This window comes from Mustela nivalis (assembly GCF_964662115.1).
Source record: "Mustela nivalis genome assembly, contig: HAP1_SCAFFOLD_670, whole genome shotgun sequence".
In the NCBI taxonomy this organism is placed as follows: domain Eukaryota; kingdom Metazoa; phylum Chordata; class Mammalia; order Carnivora; family Mustelidae; genus Mustela; species Mustela nivalis.
In genome coordinates, this window is record NW_028135993.1 from 56,004 (window position 1) to 75,716 (window position 19,713).

Here is a 19,713-nt window from a genome sequence, read left to right on the forward strand (position 1 = left end):
GTCCTCCGAAGAGCTTTACCCTGCTGCCCATGCCTGTCCACAAGAGCCAGGCCATTGTGTCTTATCCTGTTCTACACACTGGCTCTAGACGGTTTTTACCATGTGACTCAAGCCCACACTGTGTATCCTTGGAGCCCACCACATCAGTGGAGCCTGGGACTACTCCACAAGTCTCTGGCATACCTTTGGGAGTGCTCCTCCCCGCCCCCCCCCTTTTAAAGTTTATTTAAACAAATTTTACACCCAATGTGGGGCTCAAACTCACAACCCCGAGATCAAGAGCCTCATGCTCTACTGACTGAGCCAGCCAGGTGCCCCATGGGAGCCCTTCTTTATTGGGAAATAAATACACAGTCAAACAGGTGGGCCAGCCAACATCTGTAGTTCTGAGGGCCAAGAGAAAGGAGTCTGACTTGCTCAGAACTCAGATCTCCATGAGCTGGTCACTCCCCACGATCACCTCGTTCACTCGTTTGGCTACAAAAGAAAAGAAAAAAGTTGTTTGAGAACTGGCAATACAGGTGTCCTTTCAAACCAAATTATTTCTAACTTCTGTGCTCGTAAACATTTATTTGTCTCCTATGTGGCTCTGCCCTTGAGACGGTCTTGGGAATACACCTTGCCAAAGGGATTACAGGAGAGGTAGCATTTTCCAACATAGGAGGGAAGGACTCACTCTTTCTTTCAAAAAGATTTTTATTGGGCGCCTGGGTGGCTCAGTGGGTTAAGCCGCTGCCTTCGGCTCAGGTCATGATCTCAGGGTCCTGGGATCGAGGCCCGCATCGGGCACTCTGCTCAGCAGGGAGCCTGCTTCCTTCTCTCTCTCTCTCTCTGCCTGCCTCTCCATCTACTTGTGATTTCTCTCTGTCAAATAAATAAATAAAAAATCTAAAAAAAAAAAAAAAAAAAAAAAAAAAAAAAAAAAAAAAAAAGATTTTTATTTATTTATTTGACAGAGAGATAGAGAGAGCATAAATGGGCAGAGCGGAAGGCACACGAAGAGGGAGAAGCAGGCTCTCCACTGAGCAGGGAACCTGACACAGGGCTTGATCCCAGGACCCTAGGGATCATGACCAGAGCGGAAGGCAGCTGCTTAACCAACTGAGCCACCAGGCGCCTGTGGACTCATTCTTTCTAAACCTAGCTTCCAGGACACTTCACACAGGAGGGAAACTGGATGGGTCTTTTTTTTTTTTTTTTTTTTAAGATTTTATTTATCTATTTGACAGAGAGAGAGATCACAAGTAGGCAGAGAGGCAGGCAGAGAGAGAAAGGAGGAAGCAGGCTCTCCGCGGAGCAGAGAGCCCAATGTGGGGCTGGATCCCAGGACCCTGGGATCATGACCTGAGCCAAAGGCAGAGGCTTTAACCCACTGAGCCACCCAGGCTCCCCTGGATGGGTCTTAAAGGATGAATATAGTTTTTTCAGGCAGTGAATCAAAGGGAAGGCATTCTAGGTTGCTGGAACAACATGAACAAAGGTATAAAGATACAAGGAAGGGGAGCATGAAATACTGTGGTGTGGACAAATGGTGGGGGATGAAGGGGAAAGGGTGAGAAGCAGTGACACCCAACAGTTAAATGGAGATATCAAAAGGAGAGGGAGGATGCTCACATGGAAATAATACTACCTACTGCATAGAGCTGTTGTGAGATTTCAGTGACTTAAGGAATCCTGAAGTGCCGGATAAGCAGTGGCCATTGTTTTGCAAAATCCAAAATATGGCCCTCCCTGACCTGATCCTTGCCTGCCGCTACAGCTTCACATTCCACCATTATGCAAGTATACCTACCAGCCATACTATTTTGTAGCTCCAGACCTTTGCACAGGCTGTTCCCTCAGTCTAGAATGCCTTTCTTGGCCCTCATCCCATTACACTTTTGCCCTAAATGCCCTAATCCAGCAGCTTCACTATTAGTGGCACCTTCCCTTCCAAACTGTCCATTTCCTGCTCTGTGAAAACACTACCTGATACATATCTCTGTCTCTACATTATTACCTCATTCTCCTACACTTACCTATAAGACTCTCAAGGGTAGGGCCGGTGTATTTATGTTCCTACCCTAGTGTCCACCACAGCTACTGGCACAGGAAAGATTTCAGAGGTCCTGGGTAGTGATGAAGATAGGGTATGATTATCAAGTGGAGAGCAAAAGTTGAAAGGAGATGAGGGTTGGTTAGAGTATAGAGAAGCTCAGAGAATTGTAAAGCTGAGTGTAAATAGTCTAAGATATTTAGAAGAGAAGGAGCGAAGAGGAAGATTATGAGCCTTCAATATATTTAAGGGCGCACCCTGGAAGATGACCAGTGATGGGGTGGAAGGTAAGAGTTAGTTGGAAGGTGGAAGGAACAAGAGTTAGAGAATGGAGGCAGTGAACCAATAGTCTGGAAGGGGTAGGGGGAACCAGGGGCATGTTATCTACTTCTTGCCTGGAGTTATGAGGTACAAGCAGGAGACAGGAGAGTTTTCCTGCCCTCTATTGGCTCAGACAGAAAAAGCTGACCAGCTGGCTGAAAATCGGTTCTTTCTGGGCAAGCTTCCCGTGGCTTCTAGGGATCCAATGTTTCTTGTCATAATTTGGGAGGCTGAATGTGACCCTGATAGGTAAGGCAGAAATTTTGGCTTTCCTGACGCTCTCCTTCAGTCTTCGAAGGGGCTGGTGCAGCAAGATGAAGATCCTTGATGATGGGACTGAGATGCACGGAAACATGTTTGGGTTTGTTCTTATTTTCCATAGGCTGGAACTTCTAAGGGGGTTTCTGACTACAGCTTTAGAGATCTTAAGAATTCAGACATGTCTGGGGTGCCTGGGTGGTTCAGTGGGTTAAAGCCTCTGCCTTAGGCTCAGGTCATGATCTCAAGAGAGAGCGCGCGCCCCGCATTGGGCTCTCTGCTCAGCAGGGGCCTTCTTCCACCTCTCTCTCTGCCTGCCTCTCTGCCTACTTGTGATCTCTGCCTATCGAATAAATAAATAAAATTTAAAAACAAAACAAAACAAAACACAGTTCTTAAAAAAAAAAAAAAAGAATTCAGACATGTCTTCTGTTCTACCCAACTTTTCCACTTTGTTTCTTGCTGTATCTCCCTTGTACCCCATATTCAAGATTTTGCAAATGATCTGCAGTTTCCAACACATTGGATTGTTTTTGCCTTCAAGTACTTGCTTACACGGTTCCCCTTTGCTTGAGAGGGTCTTCCCTTTGTGTATTTGATAAATAGCCCCAAAGTTCAAGATTTAGCGTTAATTCCTTCCTTGGGCCAGAACTGACTGATTTCTCTTTTATGTCCTTAATTAACCCTGACCATCTCCTGCCATCACACCTGAGAAACTTTTCTGTAATTATTTCGTTACTTGCCTGTTTCTGTACTGGGGGCAAATGGATAGGAAGAGGCAAATCTTACTCATCTTTACACCTTTAGCCTAGAATATAGGAGGAAGTAATAGTTTGTTGAATGTGTGTGTGTTTGGGGGTTACGTGACAGTACAGGTACATGACAGAGGTAGGAAACGAAGCATATACAGAAGAGAAGGCCCAACCTCCGTCGGGAGTATAATTGACACTTTTGAAGCTTTAGGGCAAGGGTGCTTAGAGAAGAGCACCCTCAGGCCCACTTCTCTAACTTTCCCCATAGGAAGAGAAAGCTAGGTCTCGGCTTTTCATGAAGTCTGCTATTACAGCATCATGCTGCACAGCGGCAAATGCAGAGAAGAAAAGGATAGGAGAGCTAGGAAGAAAAGATGACAATGCCGGAAAGGAAAGACCTTCTGAGTCAAAAGGACTTGAGTTGTGTTTTGTTTTTTTTATTTTTTATTTTGTTAAGACTTTATTTATTTATTTGACAGAGATCACAAGTAGGCAGAGAGGCAGGCAGAGAGAGGAGGAAGTAGGCTCCCTGCCAAGCAGAGCCCGATGTGGGGCTCGATCCCAGGACCCTGAGATCATGACCTGAGCCAAAGGCAGAGGCTTTAATCCACTGAGCCATCCAGGCGGCCCATTTTTTTTTTTTTTAAAGATTTTATTTATTTGACAGAGTGAGAGTATAAGCAGGGGAGGGGGAGTAGCAGGCAGAGGGAGATGCGGGACTCCGCCCCAGGACCCTGAGATCGTGACCTGAGCCAGAGGCACACACTTAACCAACAGAGCCACCCAGGCGTCCAAAAAGAGTTGTAATTGGACTCTGAGCAGATTCTTTCCTGTCTTTAGGCTTTAGTTTCCTCGTCAAGTGGGGATTCTATGAGATGAATGGACAGAAAGTGCCCAGCACTGGGCTTTTATAAGTATTAAACTTAAGTTGGGGCGCCTGGGTGGCTCAGTGAGTTGAGCCGCTGCCTTCGGCTCGGGTCATGATCCCAGGGTCCTGGGATCAAGCCCCGCATCTCTCTGCCTGCCTCTTTGCCTGCTTGTCATCTCTCTCTGTCAAATAAATAAATAAAAAATCTTTAAAAAAAAAAAAAGTATTAAACTTAAGTTATAGAACAGGGCTGGGGCTGGCCTGGAGTCCCGCCCTCGGAACTGCTCGTTTTTCTGCTTCATAACCATCTGTTTTCTTCAGTGAAAGGCATGGGAAGGAGGCCCAGATACTGCTCAGGCTGCTACATTCCCTAGGGCTGGGGATGGTCCTGGAGTGTGACTGTCAATTAGGATCCACCCTTGAGATAAGAATGACCGGGAAAGAGTAAAGGAAATACTACTTTGGCTAGACTCTCAGGGTTTGTCCCAAAGCTCCTTGTTACCCTTTGTCTCTCTACAGCCATGAGTCAGCCTCCTCATCTCCTTTCTTTTTTTTCTTTTTTTAAGATTTTTTCTTTATTTATCTGACAGAGATCACAAGTAGGCAGATAGGTAGAGAGGCAGGCAGAGAGAGAGGAGGAAACAGGCTACCTGCAGAGCAGAAAGCCCGATGTGGGGTTCGATCCCAGGACCCTGGGATCATGCCCCGAGCTGAAGGCAGAGGCTCAACCCACTGAGCCACCCAGGTGCCCCTCCTCATCTCCTTTCTAGAGCCCAACATTTATTCTTCCTTCACCAGTCTCTCCCTCGTTTCCAGAGATACTGGACTGTACTGCAGATAGTCTTAGTTCTTATTAACATTCTCTGTGGCCCTCAGTGCTCCAGACCAGAAGGGCAAATGAGTCTAGGTGGGGCAGACAAGGCTTTCTTTCTGCCAGGTTCCAAAGAAACACTTAAGCCTTCTTTGGCCGGCCCTACCCATTCCCACCCCCTCTCCCCCCACCTACCCTCTGGTCTGCTCTGGGCCTGGGGGTGGGAGAAGACTTGCTCTTTTGGTTCAGGGAAGACAGACTAGATCTGGTGTTTGGGGGATGGATGTATTTTCCCGGGGATTCTGTACGGTGGAGGAAATCTCGAGGGCAGCAACAAGCAGTACTCATTTTGCTTGGCCAGGGTTGGAAGCAGGTTCCAATGAACACTCAAAAAGTTCTGGGCTGGAAACAGATCCTAAGGATCCCTTCCCTGAGAGTACAAACAGAGGCTGGTAAGTTGAGGAGAAACCAGTGGGACGAAGGGAAGGACAAGCTGCGTATGAAAAGCATGCCCTGCTGGGAAGCCGGGAAGGATTCCTGCCAGCCAGGACTTGACCTTCATGCCCGTCCCGTCTACTTTCAGGGGCACAGAATTGATCACTGGGGTCACAGGGAAGAGATCCAAGTCATCTCACTGACCATGAGAAGAGACTCACATGAAGTCTCCAACCGGAGTCTCCAGGTTTTTACATTGCCAGCTGTGGCTCTTCCACTGGCTTGAGCGGGAGGTCAAACTTGACCACCAGGATTTTTGCCAGAGATAATCTCATTAACTGAATATGCTGGGGTGTGGGTGAGAAGACCTAGAGAGTTCTGTTAGAAAATGGCTCATACTGCTGCTGGTGTTAGAAGAGGGCATAGAGGGCTACACTGGCTTGTAAGAATCACATTTTGGGGGTGTAAGACTCATATGGACAGAGTGACTCTCTGGTATGCAAATGACTGAAATTTGGAGAGGGAACGGCACTGCTTCTGAGGATGAATATTTTTTCCTGAAATCTCTCCAGGTGAGGAAGACTGACTGGGGACTCGGCCATCTACTGAGCTGTTCGCTGCTGAGGATCTGAGGTGTTGGTGCTTGCGTGGCTCATCCATGGTACAGCTCTGAAGGGCTGCACTAATGGCTGGGAATTTGCTTTTGCATAATGCTCAGCTGCAAAGACAAGTGACAGTGGGAACAGGAAGTGTTGGGATTTTCCAGTTTACAGTCCAGATGATACTTCCCTGGCAACCTCTCTTTTAGGAGGACCATTAAAGGGTCTCCTTCTAAAATAGGGACACATGGTGTTAGAGCCAGAAGTCCATGAAATGCTAAAGCCTATGACATCTTAGGGGTTTGGCTAGCCCAGTCTTGTGCTCCCTGATGGGAGATGCCATGACTCAAAGCCCCAATATCTGGCATTCCATTGTCGTGTATGCATTCTGCACACAGAATGGAAAGGGTCCTCGCAAAGTAAAAGGAAGGAGCACCATGACTTTATTGGAAATGGGGAGGAGAAGCAGCAGAAGCTGTGAGGTTCCGGGTCCCAGCACACAAGAAAGGAGGGATCCTCTAGGGCAGTGGCAAAAGGAGTTCATGCATTCAAATATGCCTGTGGAGTCTAAACTCTTAAAAACCACAAAAGGAAGCAGCTCCTGGCTCCAGGAGGGACTAAAAGGAGAAAGCACTGGAGGATGCTTCTACTTGCTGCTGAGCAGGAGAGAATGTACAGAGACAAAGAGGTAGGAAGGAGGTGGAAGAAACACTGTTTGGGATCACAAACCCAAAAAGTAGAGAATAAAGGGGGGGTGCCTGGGTGGCTCAGTAGGTTAAGCCTCTGCATTCAGCTCAGGTCACAATCTCGGGGTCCTGGGATGGAGCCCTGTATTGGGCTCTCTGCTCAGCCTGCTTCCTCCTCTCTCTCTCTGCCTGCCTCTCTGCCTACTTGTGATCTCTGTCAAATAAATAAATACAATCTTAAAAAAAAAAAAAAAAAAAGAAGAGAACAAAGAAAGACTGCCATGAGGTGACAGGGAGGGGACAGGATAAGAAAGCAGCTTCACAGACCAGCTGAGCAGCTGCTTTTGAAACTCTGGGGACCCTTTCCAAGGCCTTCCATGGGGTTAGAGAAAAGGCTGGGTGTTCTGAATCCTCTTTAAAAAAAAAAAAACAAAAAAACTTTTTTTAAATTAAGAGTTTTATTTTTTAATTTTAAAAAAATTTTAAATTTTTTAACCTTTAAAAAATTTTAAATTTTTTAGCCTTTAAAAATTTTTTAATTTTTTAAGAAGATTTTATTTATTTATTTGACAGACAGAGAGCACAAGTAGGCAGAGAGGCAGGCAGAGAGAGAGAAGGGGAAGCAGGCTCCCCGTGGAGCAGAGAGCCCGGTGCCGGGCTAGATCCCAGGACCCTGGGATCATGACCTGAGCTGAAAGCAGAGGCTTTAACCCACTGAGCCACCCCTATTTTTAAATTTTTTTAAAGTAAGCTCTAGACCCAGGATGGGTCTTGAACTCACAACCCCAAGATCAAGAGTTGTATGTTTTATAGACTAACCCAGCTAGGTACTCTAACTGAACCCCATTTTATTTGTTTGTTTGTTTATCTATCTATTTGATGGAGAGAGAGAGAGCAGCAAAAGCAGGGGGAGTAGAAGGGGGAGAAGCAGGCTGCCCACTGTGCGGCACTCAATCCCAGCACCCTGCTAGGCTCATGATCTTAGCTGAAGGAAGATGCTCAACCAACTGAGCCACTCAGGTACCCCTGAATCCCATTTTAAAGAAATTACCAACAGGCTCCGGGTGCCCAAGAAAAAAGTTTCTCTGTAACCCAAGGGTAGGCCTGGGTAAGCTGGATATTCAGTAGGAGAGAGACAACCAAGACCTGGGGTTCCTGAAGATCAGCGAGAGCTGGGATATAGAGGCCAAATATATTTTCCCAACTGGTCTGGGGAAGATGGATTAAATGGAAAAAAGGTCTATCACTGATCAAATTCTGCTGGCCAAGCCAGGAGTGGTTTCTTCCTCTGGTCTTTCAGGAGGCTGTCTTGCAGTAATTCAGGCTGAAGACTCAGTTTTGTCATTTCCTAGCTATGTACCTTGGGTAAATTTCAACTTTTTTTTTTTTTAAGATTTTATTTATTTATTTGACATACGGAGATCACAAGTAGGCAGAGAGAGGAGGAAGCAGACTCCCTGCTGAGCAGAAAGCCCGATGTGGGGCTCGATCCCAGGACTCTGAGATCATGACCTGAGCCAAAAGCAGAAGCTTTAACCCACTGAGCCATCCAGGTGCCCCCAAATTTCAACTTTTTAAAGTCTCAGTTTCGACTTCACCAGATGGGTCAGTAATGGATCCCTACCTACCTCAGAGGGTTTTTTTTTTTTTTTTTTTTTTTAAAGATTTTATTTATTTATTTGACAGAGAGAGATCACAAGCAGGCAGAGAGGCAGGCAGAGAGAGAGAGAAGGAAGCAGGCTCCCAGCTGAGCAAAGAGCCCGATGCGGGACTCGATCCCAGGACCCTGCGATCATGACCTGAGCCGAAAGCAGCGGCTTAATCCACTGAGCCACCCAGGCGCCCCCCTCAGAGGGTTTTTATGAGAATCCAATAAGATAGTATATTTGAGAACATTTTATTTTATTTTATTGTTTTTTTAAAAAAGATTTTATTTATTTATTTATTTGACAGATAGAGATCACAAGTAGGCAGAGAGGCAGACAGAGAGAGTGGAGGAAGCAGGCTCCCCGCTGAACAGAGAGCCTGATGCAGGGCTCCAGCCCAGGACTCTGGGATCATGACCTGAGCTGAAGGCAGGGGCTTTAACCCACTGAGCCACCCAGGTGCCCCTGAGAACATTTTAAAGTTATAAACAACAGGGGCACCTGGGTGGCACAGTTGGTTAAGCATCTGACTCTTGGTTTCGGCTTAGGTTGTAATCTCAGGATGGTGAGTCGGCTTGTCCCTCTCGTGTGTGTGTGTGTGTGTGTGTGTGTGTGTGCGTGTGTGTGTGTGTGTGTGCTTGTGCGCATACTCTCTTGCTCTCTAAAAAGAAATGAATCTTCAAAGCTACAAACAACTGGAAGCCAATGGCATTCCAGGAGGGGGAGTGCTGTCCAAGTGGCCAGTGCTGGGAGTTTCAGTTGGTGTGCTGGCCCTTGCATGCGGGCACCATCACCGAAGAAAACACCAAAGGCTGCAATGCTGTTGACCAACGTTCCTGCTTGAAAGTTCTCTGGTGAGGCGCGGGGTGGAATGTGTCTGCCACTCATTAAAAATGCCAGCCTTGGGCGCCTGGGTGGCTCAGTGGTTAAAGCCTCTGCCTTCGGCTCAGGTCATGATCCCAGGGTCCTGGGATTGAGCCTCGCATCGGGCTCTCTGCTCTGCAGGGAGCCTGCTTCCTCCTCTCTCTCTGCCTGCCTCTCTGCCTACTTGTGGTCTGTCTGTCAAATAAATAAAAATCTTAAAAAAAAAAAAAAAAATGCCAGCCTTATGGCACCTGGGTGGCTCAGTGGGTTAAAGCCTCTGCCTTCAGCTCGGGTCCTGGGATCCAGCCCCACATCGGGCTCTCTGCTCTGCAGCCAGCCTGCTTCCCTTCCTCTCTCTCTGCCTACTTGTGATCTCTGTCAAATAAATAATAAATTAAAAAAAAAAATGCCAGGGCGCCTGGGTGGCTCAGTGGGTTAAGCCGCTGCCTTCGGCTCAGGTCATGATCTCAGGGTCCTGGGATCGAGTCCCGCATCGGGCTCTCTGCTCAGCAGGGAGCCTGCTTCCCTCTCTCTCTCTCTGCCTGCCTCTCCATCTACTTGTGATTTCTCTCTGTCAAATAAATAAATAAAATCTTAAAAAAAAAAAAAATGCCAGCCTTCCTTGTAACAAAGGCATGGATGTCTGACCAGGCTTCACCTCCAGATGCAGCCACCCCAGACTCTGGGCTGAGAACTAGTGATACAAAGAAGCAGGAACCAGAGAGAACCCACTTTGGGCTTGCTGGGTGGTGGAAGCAGCAGTGCAAGCTGGGGTATCCTGTGGTCAGTGAGGATGGCAGTGGGGTCCTTGGCACAATGGTTTGGCGCATACATCTTGGCTATAACCCAGTTTTTAAGCTTGATTCTGCAGCCATCGTAGAACTGTGGGCTTGGATTTTTTTTTATTGGCTTAAATCAGCCAGAGTTTGTTATGATGCTTCGTTATAATGCTTACCTTACTGGTAAACTAGTGACACTTGGGAAAGGCTTCTCAGAAATGACCATTTCTCACATAGAGGAAGAAAGTGGTTAAAATGTGAGAAGAAAGGAATTGCAGAGGAAGGCTGCATCTAGTCTCAGGTAGAGAAATTAAGGTGAAGGATGGTTTCAGGCCAAGGCCACACCTCCCCAATTCATTTACCAATATTACATGTGGTTCTTGTGGAAGTGTAAGTTTAAAAAAAAAGTCAGGAGAGATCTCATGGTAATAGCAACCATCTCACATATGGCTTTCTTGGAACCCTGTTTCTGCACTGAAATTTCAGAAAGTAGGTTCTATGGATCCAAAATTCATTCACTCATTCCTTCCCTCACTCATTCCCGCCCGCCACTATAAACTATAAACCAGTTTTTTTTTTTTTTTTTTTTTTTTTTAAGATTTCATTTGTTTATTTGACAGAGAGAGACACACAGAGAGAGAGGGAACACAAGCAGGGGGAGTGGGAAAAGCAGGCTTCCTGCTGAATGGGGAGCCCAATGCGGGACTCGATCCCATAAGTCCGGAATCATGACTTGAGCTGAAGGCAGACACTTAACTACCGAGACACCCAGGTGCCCCTAAACCTGTTCTGAGAGCTAGGGATGCATACTAGGTCAATCCCTGTCCTTAAGGATCTCAGTCAGTAGAGAAGGCACAGTCATAGGTAACCCCCATAACCTGTGACTGTATTTTAATAAAGGTGCTAACAAAGTTCTAGGGTGCAGAGGAAGAAGGAATGCTTAGGTTGGCTGTAGGGAGTCATGGGAAGAGTCAGGGAAGGTTCTGCAGAGGAGAAAACACTTGGGCAGAGTCTTCAAAAGAGGGATTCCAGACAGAGAGGGCATGTACAGGGCGTGGAGTGGCACAGCAGGACTGTGTGGACAGGACACCCTAGGGCCCTTGTGTGCTCCCGGAGCTGCGTGTGCACCTCACAACATTTAATGACATTTAATTTTCACAACAGTTCTCCAAGATGATTATTATTGTCTCAATTTTTCTAGTTTCGAAAATCTAAGGTCTAGGGAGGAAAAATCTAACCAGTGAGCTGCACAGCTGAGACGTGAATCCAGGTCTGTTTCATTCTAAACTCTGAAGGGAGGTATGTAGCTTTTAAAAAAAGGAAGGAAAGGGACGCTTGAGTGGCTCAGTGGGTTGAGCCGCTGCCTTCGGCACGATCCCAGGGTCCTGGGATTGAGTCCCGTGTAGGGCTCCCTGCTCAGCGGGCAGCCTGCTGCTCCTCCTGCCTGTGCTGGTTCTCTCTTGGGTTGACTGACTGATAGGAAGATAGGTAGATAAATAAATAAATAAAATCTTAAAAAAAAAATAAAAAGGAAAAGAAAAAAACTGAAGAAGTTCTCTGTTTGCTTGGGGAGAAGGAAAATGATGTGGTTTCTACCAGTTAACTCCTTCAGCAGCTCTCTTACTCTACTATATTCTAGATGTAGAAACAATCTCAAAAAGAATAGCCATTCTTATTGAACTTGAGCTTTTTGTCTATTTTCTGTTTAAAAACACCTAGCCAGGGGTGTCTGGGTGGCTCAGTCTTAAGCGTCTGCCTTCAGCTCAGGTCATGATCCCAGGGTCCTGGGATTGAGCCTGCATCAGGCTCCCCACTCGCCAGGAAGCCTGCTTCTCCCTCTCCCACTCCCCAGGCTTGTGATCCCTCTCTGCTGTGTCTCTCTCTGTCAAATAAATAAATAAATAAATAAAATCTTAAAAAAAAAAAAAAAAAACACTCAGCAGCCAAAGTATGGAACCATTCAGATTCTCAGCCCATCAGAGAAGCCCTGATACTTGTGTGTCTCTCATGCACTACACAGAGGCAAACCTCAGAGATGGTGCATGTTTGGTTCCACTGCAATAAAGTGAATATTACTCTAAAGCAAGTTAAATGAATTTTTTGGTTTCCCAGTGCATATAAAAGTTATGTTTATACTATACAGTAGTCTATGAATTGTGCAACAGCATTATGTCTAAATAAATAAATATAATTTATTGCTAAAAAAGGCTATCATTTGAGTTTTCAGCGAGTCCTAATCTTTTCGCTGGTGGAGGGTCTGGCCTCGCTGTTGATGGCTGCTGACCGGTCAGGTTGGTGGGTGCTGAAGGCTGGGGCGGCGGTGGTGGTTTCTTAAAATAAGACAACAAGGAAGTCTGCTGCACTGATTGGCTCTTCCTTTCTTAAACGATTTCCCTGTAGCACGTGATGCTGTTTGATAGCATTTTACCCAGAGCAGAACTTCTTTCAAGATGGGGACTCAGTCCTCTCGACCCTAAAGCCGCTTCAGCAACTAAGTTTACAGAATGTCCTAAATCCTTTACTGTCATCTCCACGATCTTCACGGCGTCTTCACTGGGAGCAGGTTCCATCTCTAGGAACCACTGTCTTTGTTCCTCCGTAAGCTGTAACTCCTCACCTGTTCAGGTTTTCTCAAGACAAGGCCGCACTTCAGCCGCTCCTTCAGGCGCCTCTTCTGACTCTCGTTCTCTTGCTCTTTCCACCCCATCTGCGGTCACTTTCTCCGCTCAAGTGCTCAGCCGGTCAGTCACCCGTGAGGGCTGGAACCACCTTCTTCCGAAGTCCTGCTCATGATAGTATTTTGACCTCTTCCTGTGGATCACAAATGCCCTTCCTTCCTTTCTTCCTTCCTTTCTTTTTTTTTATATTTTAGAGAGGCGGAGAGCATGAGCATGTGGGGAAGGGGCACATGGAAGGGGAGAGAGAGGATCTCAAGCAGACTCCCCACTGAGCACAGAGCCCTACACAGGCTCAGTCTCCCAATCCTGAGATCATGACCTGAGCTGAAACCAGCTGAAACAGACGGAGCATCCCAGGTGCCCCTCTAGAAGGTTTTCAGTTTACTTTGCCCAGATCCATCAGAGGAATAACTATGGCAGCTAGAGCCTTAAGAAATACATTTCTTTTATTAGAGAGAGAGAGAACACAAGCAAGTGGGGCAGGGGGTAGGTCTGTAGGGAAGGGGCAGAGGGAGAGGGGGACCTTGTACTTCTATGTTACGAATATGGGCCTCTTTCCTCCAACCTCAGGAACCCACCTCTGCTAGCTTCTGACTTTTCTTCTACAGCTTCCTCCCCTCTCTCAACCTTTGCAGAATTGAAGAGAGTGAGGGCCTGCTCTGGTGAGGCTTTGGTTTAAGGGAGTATTGTGGCAGGCTTGATCTTCTATTCCGACCACTAAAACTTTCTCCATATCAGCAATAAGTTTGTTTTGCTTATCATCTGTGTGCTCACTACAGTGGCACTTTTAATTTCCTTCAAGAACTTTTCCTTTGAATTCACAACTTGTCTATTTGGTGCAGAAGGCCCAGCTTTCAGCCTATCTCGGCTTTTAAGATGTCTCCCTCACTTAAAAGTTTACTCATTTCTAGCTTTTGATTTAAAGTAAGGCGTTAAAAAAAAAAAAAAAAGTGAGAGATGTGCAATTCTTCCTTTCACTTGAACACTTAGAGGCCATTGCAGGGTTATTAACTGGTCTAATTTCATTTTAAAATAAATTTTAAAAGATTTTATTTATTTGAGAGAGAGAGCGAGTGCACAAGCTGTGGGAGGGGCAGAGGGAGAGGAATAAGCAGACTCCCCACTGAGAATGGAGCCCAATGTGGTCTTGAGCCCAGGATCTGGGATCATGACCAGAGCCAAAGGTAGAAGCTTAACTGACTGAGCCACCCAGGTGCCCCAACTGGCCTAATTTCAATATTGCCTCTCAAGGAATAGGGAGACCAGAGGATAGGAAAGAGATGGGAATGACTGGTTGGTCGAGCAGTTAGAACACACACAAAGTTTATCAATTAAGATAAATTAAGGGGCACCTGGGTGGCTCAGTGGGTTAAAGTTTCTGCCTTCGGCTCAGGTCATGATCCCAGGGTCCTGGGATCAAGCCCCAAATTGGGCTTTCTGCTCAGCAGGGAGCCTGCTTCCTCCTCTCTCTCTGCCTGCCTCTCTGTCTACTTGTGATCTCTGTCTGTCAAATAAATAAATAAAATCTTAAAAAAACCCACAAAACTTTAAAAAAAGATAAATGAAGATGCAGTCTGTGGAGCCCCTGCCCATTACAAAAGGAACATCAAAAATCACTGACCACAGATCACCACAACAAATATAACAATGAAAAAGTCTGAAATATTTTGCAAGAATTACCAAAATGTGCCACAGAGACACGAAGTGAGCAAATATTGTTGGAAAAATGGTACGCAGAGACTTGCTCAACACAAGGTCGCAACAAACGCTCAGTTTGTAAAAGAAATGCAGTATCTGTGCAGTGCAGTAAAACGAGGCATGCCTGTACAGTTCTTCTCCAGTGGCAGAGCAGAGTGAGCTAACACTGCACCTCCAAGACAGGAGCTCGGAGTGAATGGTTTCCCAAGAAACTGCTAAACCTCCCCCAGGCCAGGAACCTACAAGACTACCTCTCTTCAACAGCAGGTGAGACAAGGTGCTCACGGAGTCTAGGAGGTCAAAAGCAGGTTTCAACACTTTTGCTGGATTACTGGCCCTTCTCACATAGGTCCAAGAGCCACTGTAAAGTTGTTAATCTGGGCCATTAGATCTTTTTGGTTATGTTTTAAAATTTTTGATAATAAGGCTGTATATATTTATGAGCTTATCTGTAAGATACATTCCTAAAAATGGAACTGCTAAGTCAAAATTAACAGGTTTGACAATGATGTCAATTCTCCTCCAAAGATGGCTTTATCAATTCATGGTCTCACCCACAGAGAATGCATGTGCTGGTCCCCTAATTGTCACCAGCACTGAGCACCAACTGTACTACCGTGCTAGGAAAAAAATGGCATCTGTGATTGTAATTTGGTTTACCTTTGGCTTCAATCCTCTGGCCACTTCCAATTAGGCAGTTCTTGATGTCCGCTCCTTTCTCTATCACAGCATTGTTGCAGATAACGCTGTCTTGGATGTTGCATCTGGAACACAATAAACAGCCAGGTTACAGAATGCCCGTGGCTCCCATCCGCATCCTCACTGCTATGGGTTGGGGGTTCTGGCTCCTCCACAGGCTAGGAATAGCTACTCCATCCAGTTAATGGCTACATGCCTCAAATTATCACTGGGAGACAGAATGGCTCAGCCAGCCCAAGGGTGGACCTGGTTTTAGCGAAGTCCAGACTTCAGACAGGCTCCTAATGATGAAGTCCCAGAACCTAAGTCAGGTTCGGTGGGGTGAGGTTCGGAGCTGATGACTAAAGAAAGAATTCTTAAGACATCTTTGGTGCAAAATGGTGGTTTATTAAAGCACGGGGACAGGACCCGTGGGCAGGAAGAGCTGCTGCTGCCCCGGGGTGTGAGGGGTGGTTGGTTATATACACAGGAGTTGGGTAGGTGAGGACAAAGGGGTGTTCAGAAGGGCTATTGGGGCAAAGAATACTATCAGGATATTGAAGGCTTAGTTGCTATCAAGTAAAGACAATTGGAAGTCTGGTGGAATGTTACATTCCTGCTATCAAGCATCCTTGTTAATGAGATTTAGGTTTAGAAGAAATTTAACTTTATTTACTTTTCCTTCTACTTCCACCTCCTTCAGTTTTTATGGAGGGGAGGGTAACATTAGGCTTGAGGAACTGAGTTCTGTGTCTTTGGAAATTGGGCTATTGATAAGGTAACTTCTTTGTTGTAATCTCAAGGACATTTGCAAACCAAGGGAGACTCCTGTTTTGCAGGATTGCGATCTCAGCAAGTTAACTATTTATCATTTTATGGCAGTCAAGGGTGCCTGAGGAATGCTACACCTATGGAGGGGAGCAGATGAAGGGGGGGGTGCAAGGCGCCAGCTCTTGCTTTGTCCTCAGCCAGCCTCCTGCTCCCTCATCACTAATGATCTTTCCCGCCAAGGCTTGAAAACTGCAGACCCCATGACTTCAGTTCTTTAGGTCCCTGCACTGACCCATCACTCAGCTGCTCACCTGGGAATATATCTCAAATTTCATTTAAGGCTTAAGTCCCATGAATCTCCCTAGGAGATCAGCTATGGGAACAACAGGTGCCCCACAGCTCTCACTACAGATTTTTGGTTAATCAAAACCAAACTCGTTTAGAAAACAAAAACAAGAAACAAAACCCAGTGTTTTTTAAACTAGCTCCAGGCTACATCAAAAATTACTCCGGGGGCGCCTGGGTGGCTCAGTAGGTTAAGCCTCTGCCTTCTGCTCAGGTCATGATTGATCCCCACATCGGGCTCTTTGCCCAATGGGGAGCCTGCTTCCCCCTCTCTGTCTGCCTGCCTCTCTGCCTTGTGATCTCTCTCTGTCAAATAAATAAATAAATAAATAGGGACGCCTGGGTGGCTCAGTTGGTTGGACGACTGCCTTCAGCTCAGGTCATGATCCTGGAGTCCCGGGATCCAGTCCCACATCGGGCTCTCAGCTCCACGGGGAGTCTGCTTCTCTCTCTGACCTTCTCCTTGCTCATCATGATCTCTCTCACTGCCTCTCTCTCAAATAAATAAATAAATAATCTTTAAAAATAAATAAATAAATAAATAAATAAATAAATAAACATTTTTAAAAGGTTTTATTTATTTATTTGACAGAGAGAGATCACAAGCAAGCAGAGTGGCAGGCAGAGGGAGAGAGAGAAGCAGACTCCCCACCAAGCAAGGAGCCCGATGTGGGACTTGATTCCAGAACCCTGGGATCATGACCTGAGCCAAAGGCAGCTGTTTAACTAACTAAGCCACCCAGGCATCCCAACAAATAAAAATCTTAAAAAAAAAAAAAAAAAGAAAGAAAGACTACCCCAGATCCTACATTCTCAAGAATAGCACCTCTTGCTCTTGGCATTTTAATGTGTTTAAAGAGCATATTTCTGGCTCTTGAAGACCGGTAGGTGAGAAGACAGGTCCTTTTGAAAGCCTTCACTAGCACCCACTGCCTACCTACTCTATGCTAGATGTCGTGCAAATAAATACTCTAGGTACGTTACAGGAGTGACTTACAAATCCAGCCATTTAATCAGAAAAATCAGTTGGGCAGTGCAAAAAAATAAACAAAAACACCCTCATTGTCTTGGCTTCCATCAATCCTTTTGGTAGGTCTGAGATGGGGGCCTCATGTATTTAGAAAAAAAGAGCTTCCTAGATGATTCTGGGAGTATCATTTTTGCCTCTGATGCAGTAAAAAATAACAACCACAGATGAGGTAACAAACAGATTTAGGTTAGTTAAACCATTTGCCCCAAACCACATAATTGCCAAGCAGCAGATTCAAATCTAGGTCTGCCTGACTCCAGAATCCGTACATTTAATCATAACGCCATATAAAGAAATCAAGGGAAGGAAAGACTGGAGGAAGCTTGCTTGGAATTGCCAAGCTGCTCTTGAGAGCCCACTGGCTCTGTGGAGGGAAGGGTTCGGCCCTAACAGGGAAATATTCGCTACCTTTAAGAGTCAGAAGTGGGCAGCTAAAGCGGAGAAGGATGGTGAGTAGGAAGGGTATGAGCATCCATTTAAACAAAACAAAACAAAACAAAACAAAACAAAACAAAACAAAACACCAATTAAGGAAAAATCCTCAGGCAACCCAGGAGGCATGGGGGATGGCGAGGAGGACATTCTAAAGCCTGAAACTATTTGTGCAGAGGCTATTAAAAAAGATTCTTCCCAAACGCCAAGACTTTTTAGTAAAATGCAGAAAAGGAATTCTAGCCTGCTATAGCATTCCAGAGTCGTCTTTATCTCTATTCTTCTGGAAGGTTAAGCCAGTCAGAAAGCAGCAAAAGGCAAAAGCCACACCTCTGTGGTGTGGGCTGGAGAATTAGTTTGTTTTTTGGCTCAGATTCAGAATATACACACAAAAAATCGGGATACACAGTGGGTGGGAATTAAGGGACCTTCCAGAACTTTCCAACTTGTCTTCTGCTTTAGGCAAAGCAGTTCAGTTAGCAGAGTAGTAAGGAAGTATATAGAAAGCCTCAGAAATAGATTCCTGGGACAAAGCAGGCTTACAATTGGCTACTAGCTTCTCACTGAAAAGTCTTCTTTCTTTTTCCAGAGTGGGAGTAGGAGGATACCTCCTGCTCAGTAGTTTAAGAGCCTGAGAACACAGGCTCTGGAGCAGGAAAGGGGTAAACATAGTCGGCATAGATCAAAACAGCCAAGAGGAATTCAAGAGGCCATAATTAGAGACTACTACATGGCTATTTTGGGATTTGGGATATAAGTGGGAACCATTTCTGGAAGGAAGAGGCTAGACTGATTGAGGTCAGAATTCCATAGGAATGGATAGCCTGGGTTCTCCTTCTGTCTAGCCAGTCTGATTGAGGTGTTCAAGAACCTTGTCTCATTTAGTTTCTGTGTAATTCCCTCTGAGACCCATAAACTAGCAATGCAGAATCTGCAGATATGATGGGGAAAAAGTAGGTTGACTGAAAAGAAGCTGGGGCTCTCCTGAAGCTCTTGGTCAGTGGATCTGCGGAAGGCTTTGAGATGAACAGCTGACAAAATGCTTAGTGAGTGTGAAGCTCTTTTCTGCCATTTGGTTCTTCATTGTTCCCTATAACCACTGCTGTGGTCACAAGTCACCTCCATGAGCAAGGCTGAGGTATTCTGGAAAAATGTCAAGCCAATATAGAGCTTTCCGTCTCTCCAGAAAGAAATTCCAAGATTAAGGATTTTACTGGATGTGTTTGTGTGTGCTCACACTAGAGAGGAAGGATGATACCACCGTATCAAGTAAACTCTTTCCAGGTTGCCAATCTGTAATAATGGCTTTGCCTTTTCTATTTTTTTTTTTTAAGATTTTATTTATTTGACACAGAGAGAGAGAGAGAGATCACAAGAAGGCAGAGAGGTAGGCAGAGAGAGGCGGTGTGTGTGTGTGTGGGGGGGGGAGCAAGCTCCTTGCTGAGCAGAGAGAGCCCAATGTGGGGCTCAGTCCCAGGACCCTGAGATCATGACCTGAGCCAAAGGCAGAGGCTTAACCCAATAGCCACCCAGGTGCCCCTGCTTTGCCTTTTCTGGTTAGTGCATAAAGCTGAGGGGAGGTGACTTCTCTACAGCTCAAAGAACTGACCCAATGCCAAAACTATGGTTTTTGCCATGTAGTTTTTTTTTTTAAATTTTATTTATTTATTTGACAGAGAGAGAGATCACAAGTAGGCAGAGAGTCAGGCAGAGAGAGAGAGAGAGAGAGAGAGAGAAGCAGGCTCCCGCTGAGCAAAGAGTCCGATGCGGGGCTCGATCCCAGGACTCTGAGATCACGACCTGAGCCGAAGGCAGCGGCTTAATCCACTGAGCCACCCAGGCGCCCCTTTTGCCATGTAGTTTTAACTCTTAGCTCAGTACTAAGGACTCTGCTGTGCTAACACCTGGTTGTTTTTCTAAGAAGCTGCTGAGAGATGGCTAAGATTAATGGGTTTTAGTCATCATTTTTACTTGGTGGGGTTAAATTATTTTTGGGGGGGCAAGGGAAGAGGGAGAGAGAATCTTTT

General features: G+C 45.8%; 1 protein-coding gene across 3 annotated transcripts in view; it reads right to left on the bottom strand.

Moving 5' to 3' along the window:
- Positions 1-295: 295 nt before the first annotated feature.
- EIF2B3 (eukaryotic translation initiation factor 2B subunit gamma) overlaps positions 296-19,713 on the bottom strand; it is a 129,503-nt gene continuing 110,085 nt past the window's right edge. For all 3 annotated transcript variants that reach the window (XM_082750076.1, XM_082750075.1, XM_082750077.1), the window contains 2 exons: positions 15,091-15,194; positions 296-477 (listed from right to left, as the gene is read on the bottom strand). In XM_082750076.1, coding sequence (XP_082606202.1) covers positions 425-477; positions 15,091-15,194 — 157 coding nt within the window. In that variant the 3' untranslated portion in view covers positions 296-424. The remainder of the gene's footprint in view (positions 478-15,090; positions 15,195-19,713) is intronic.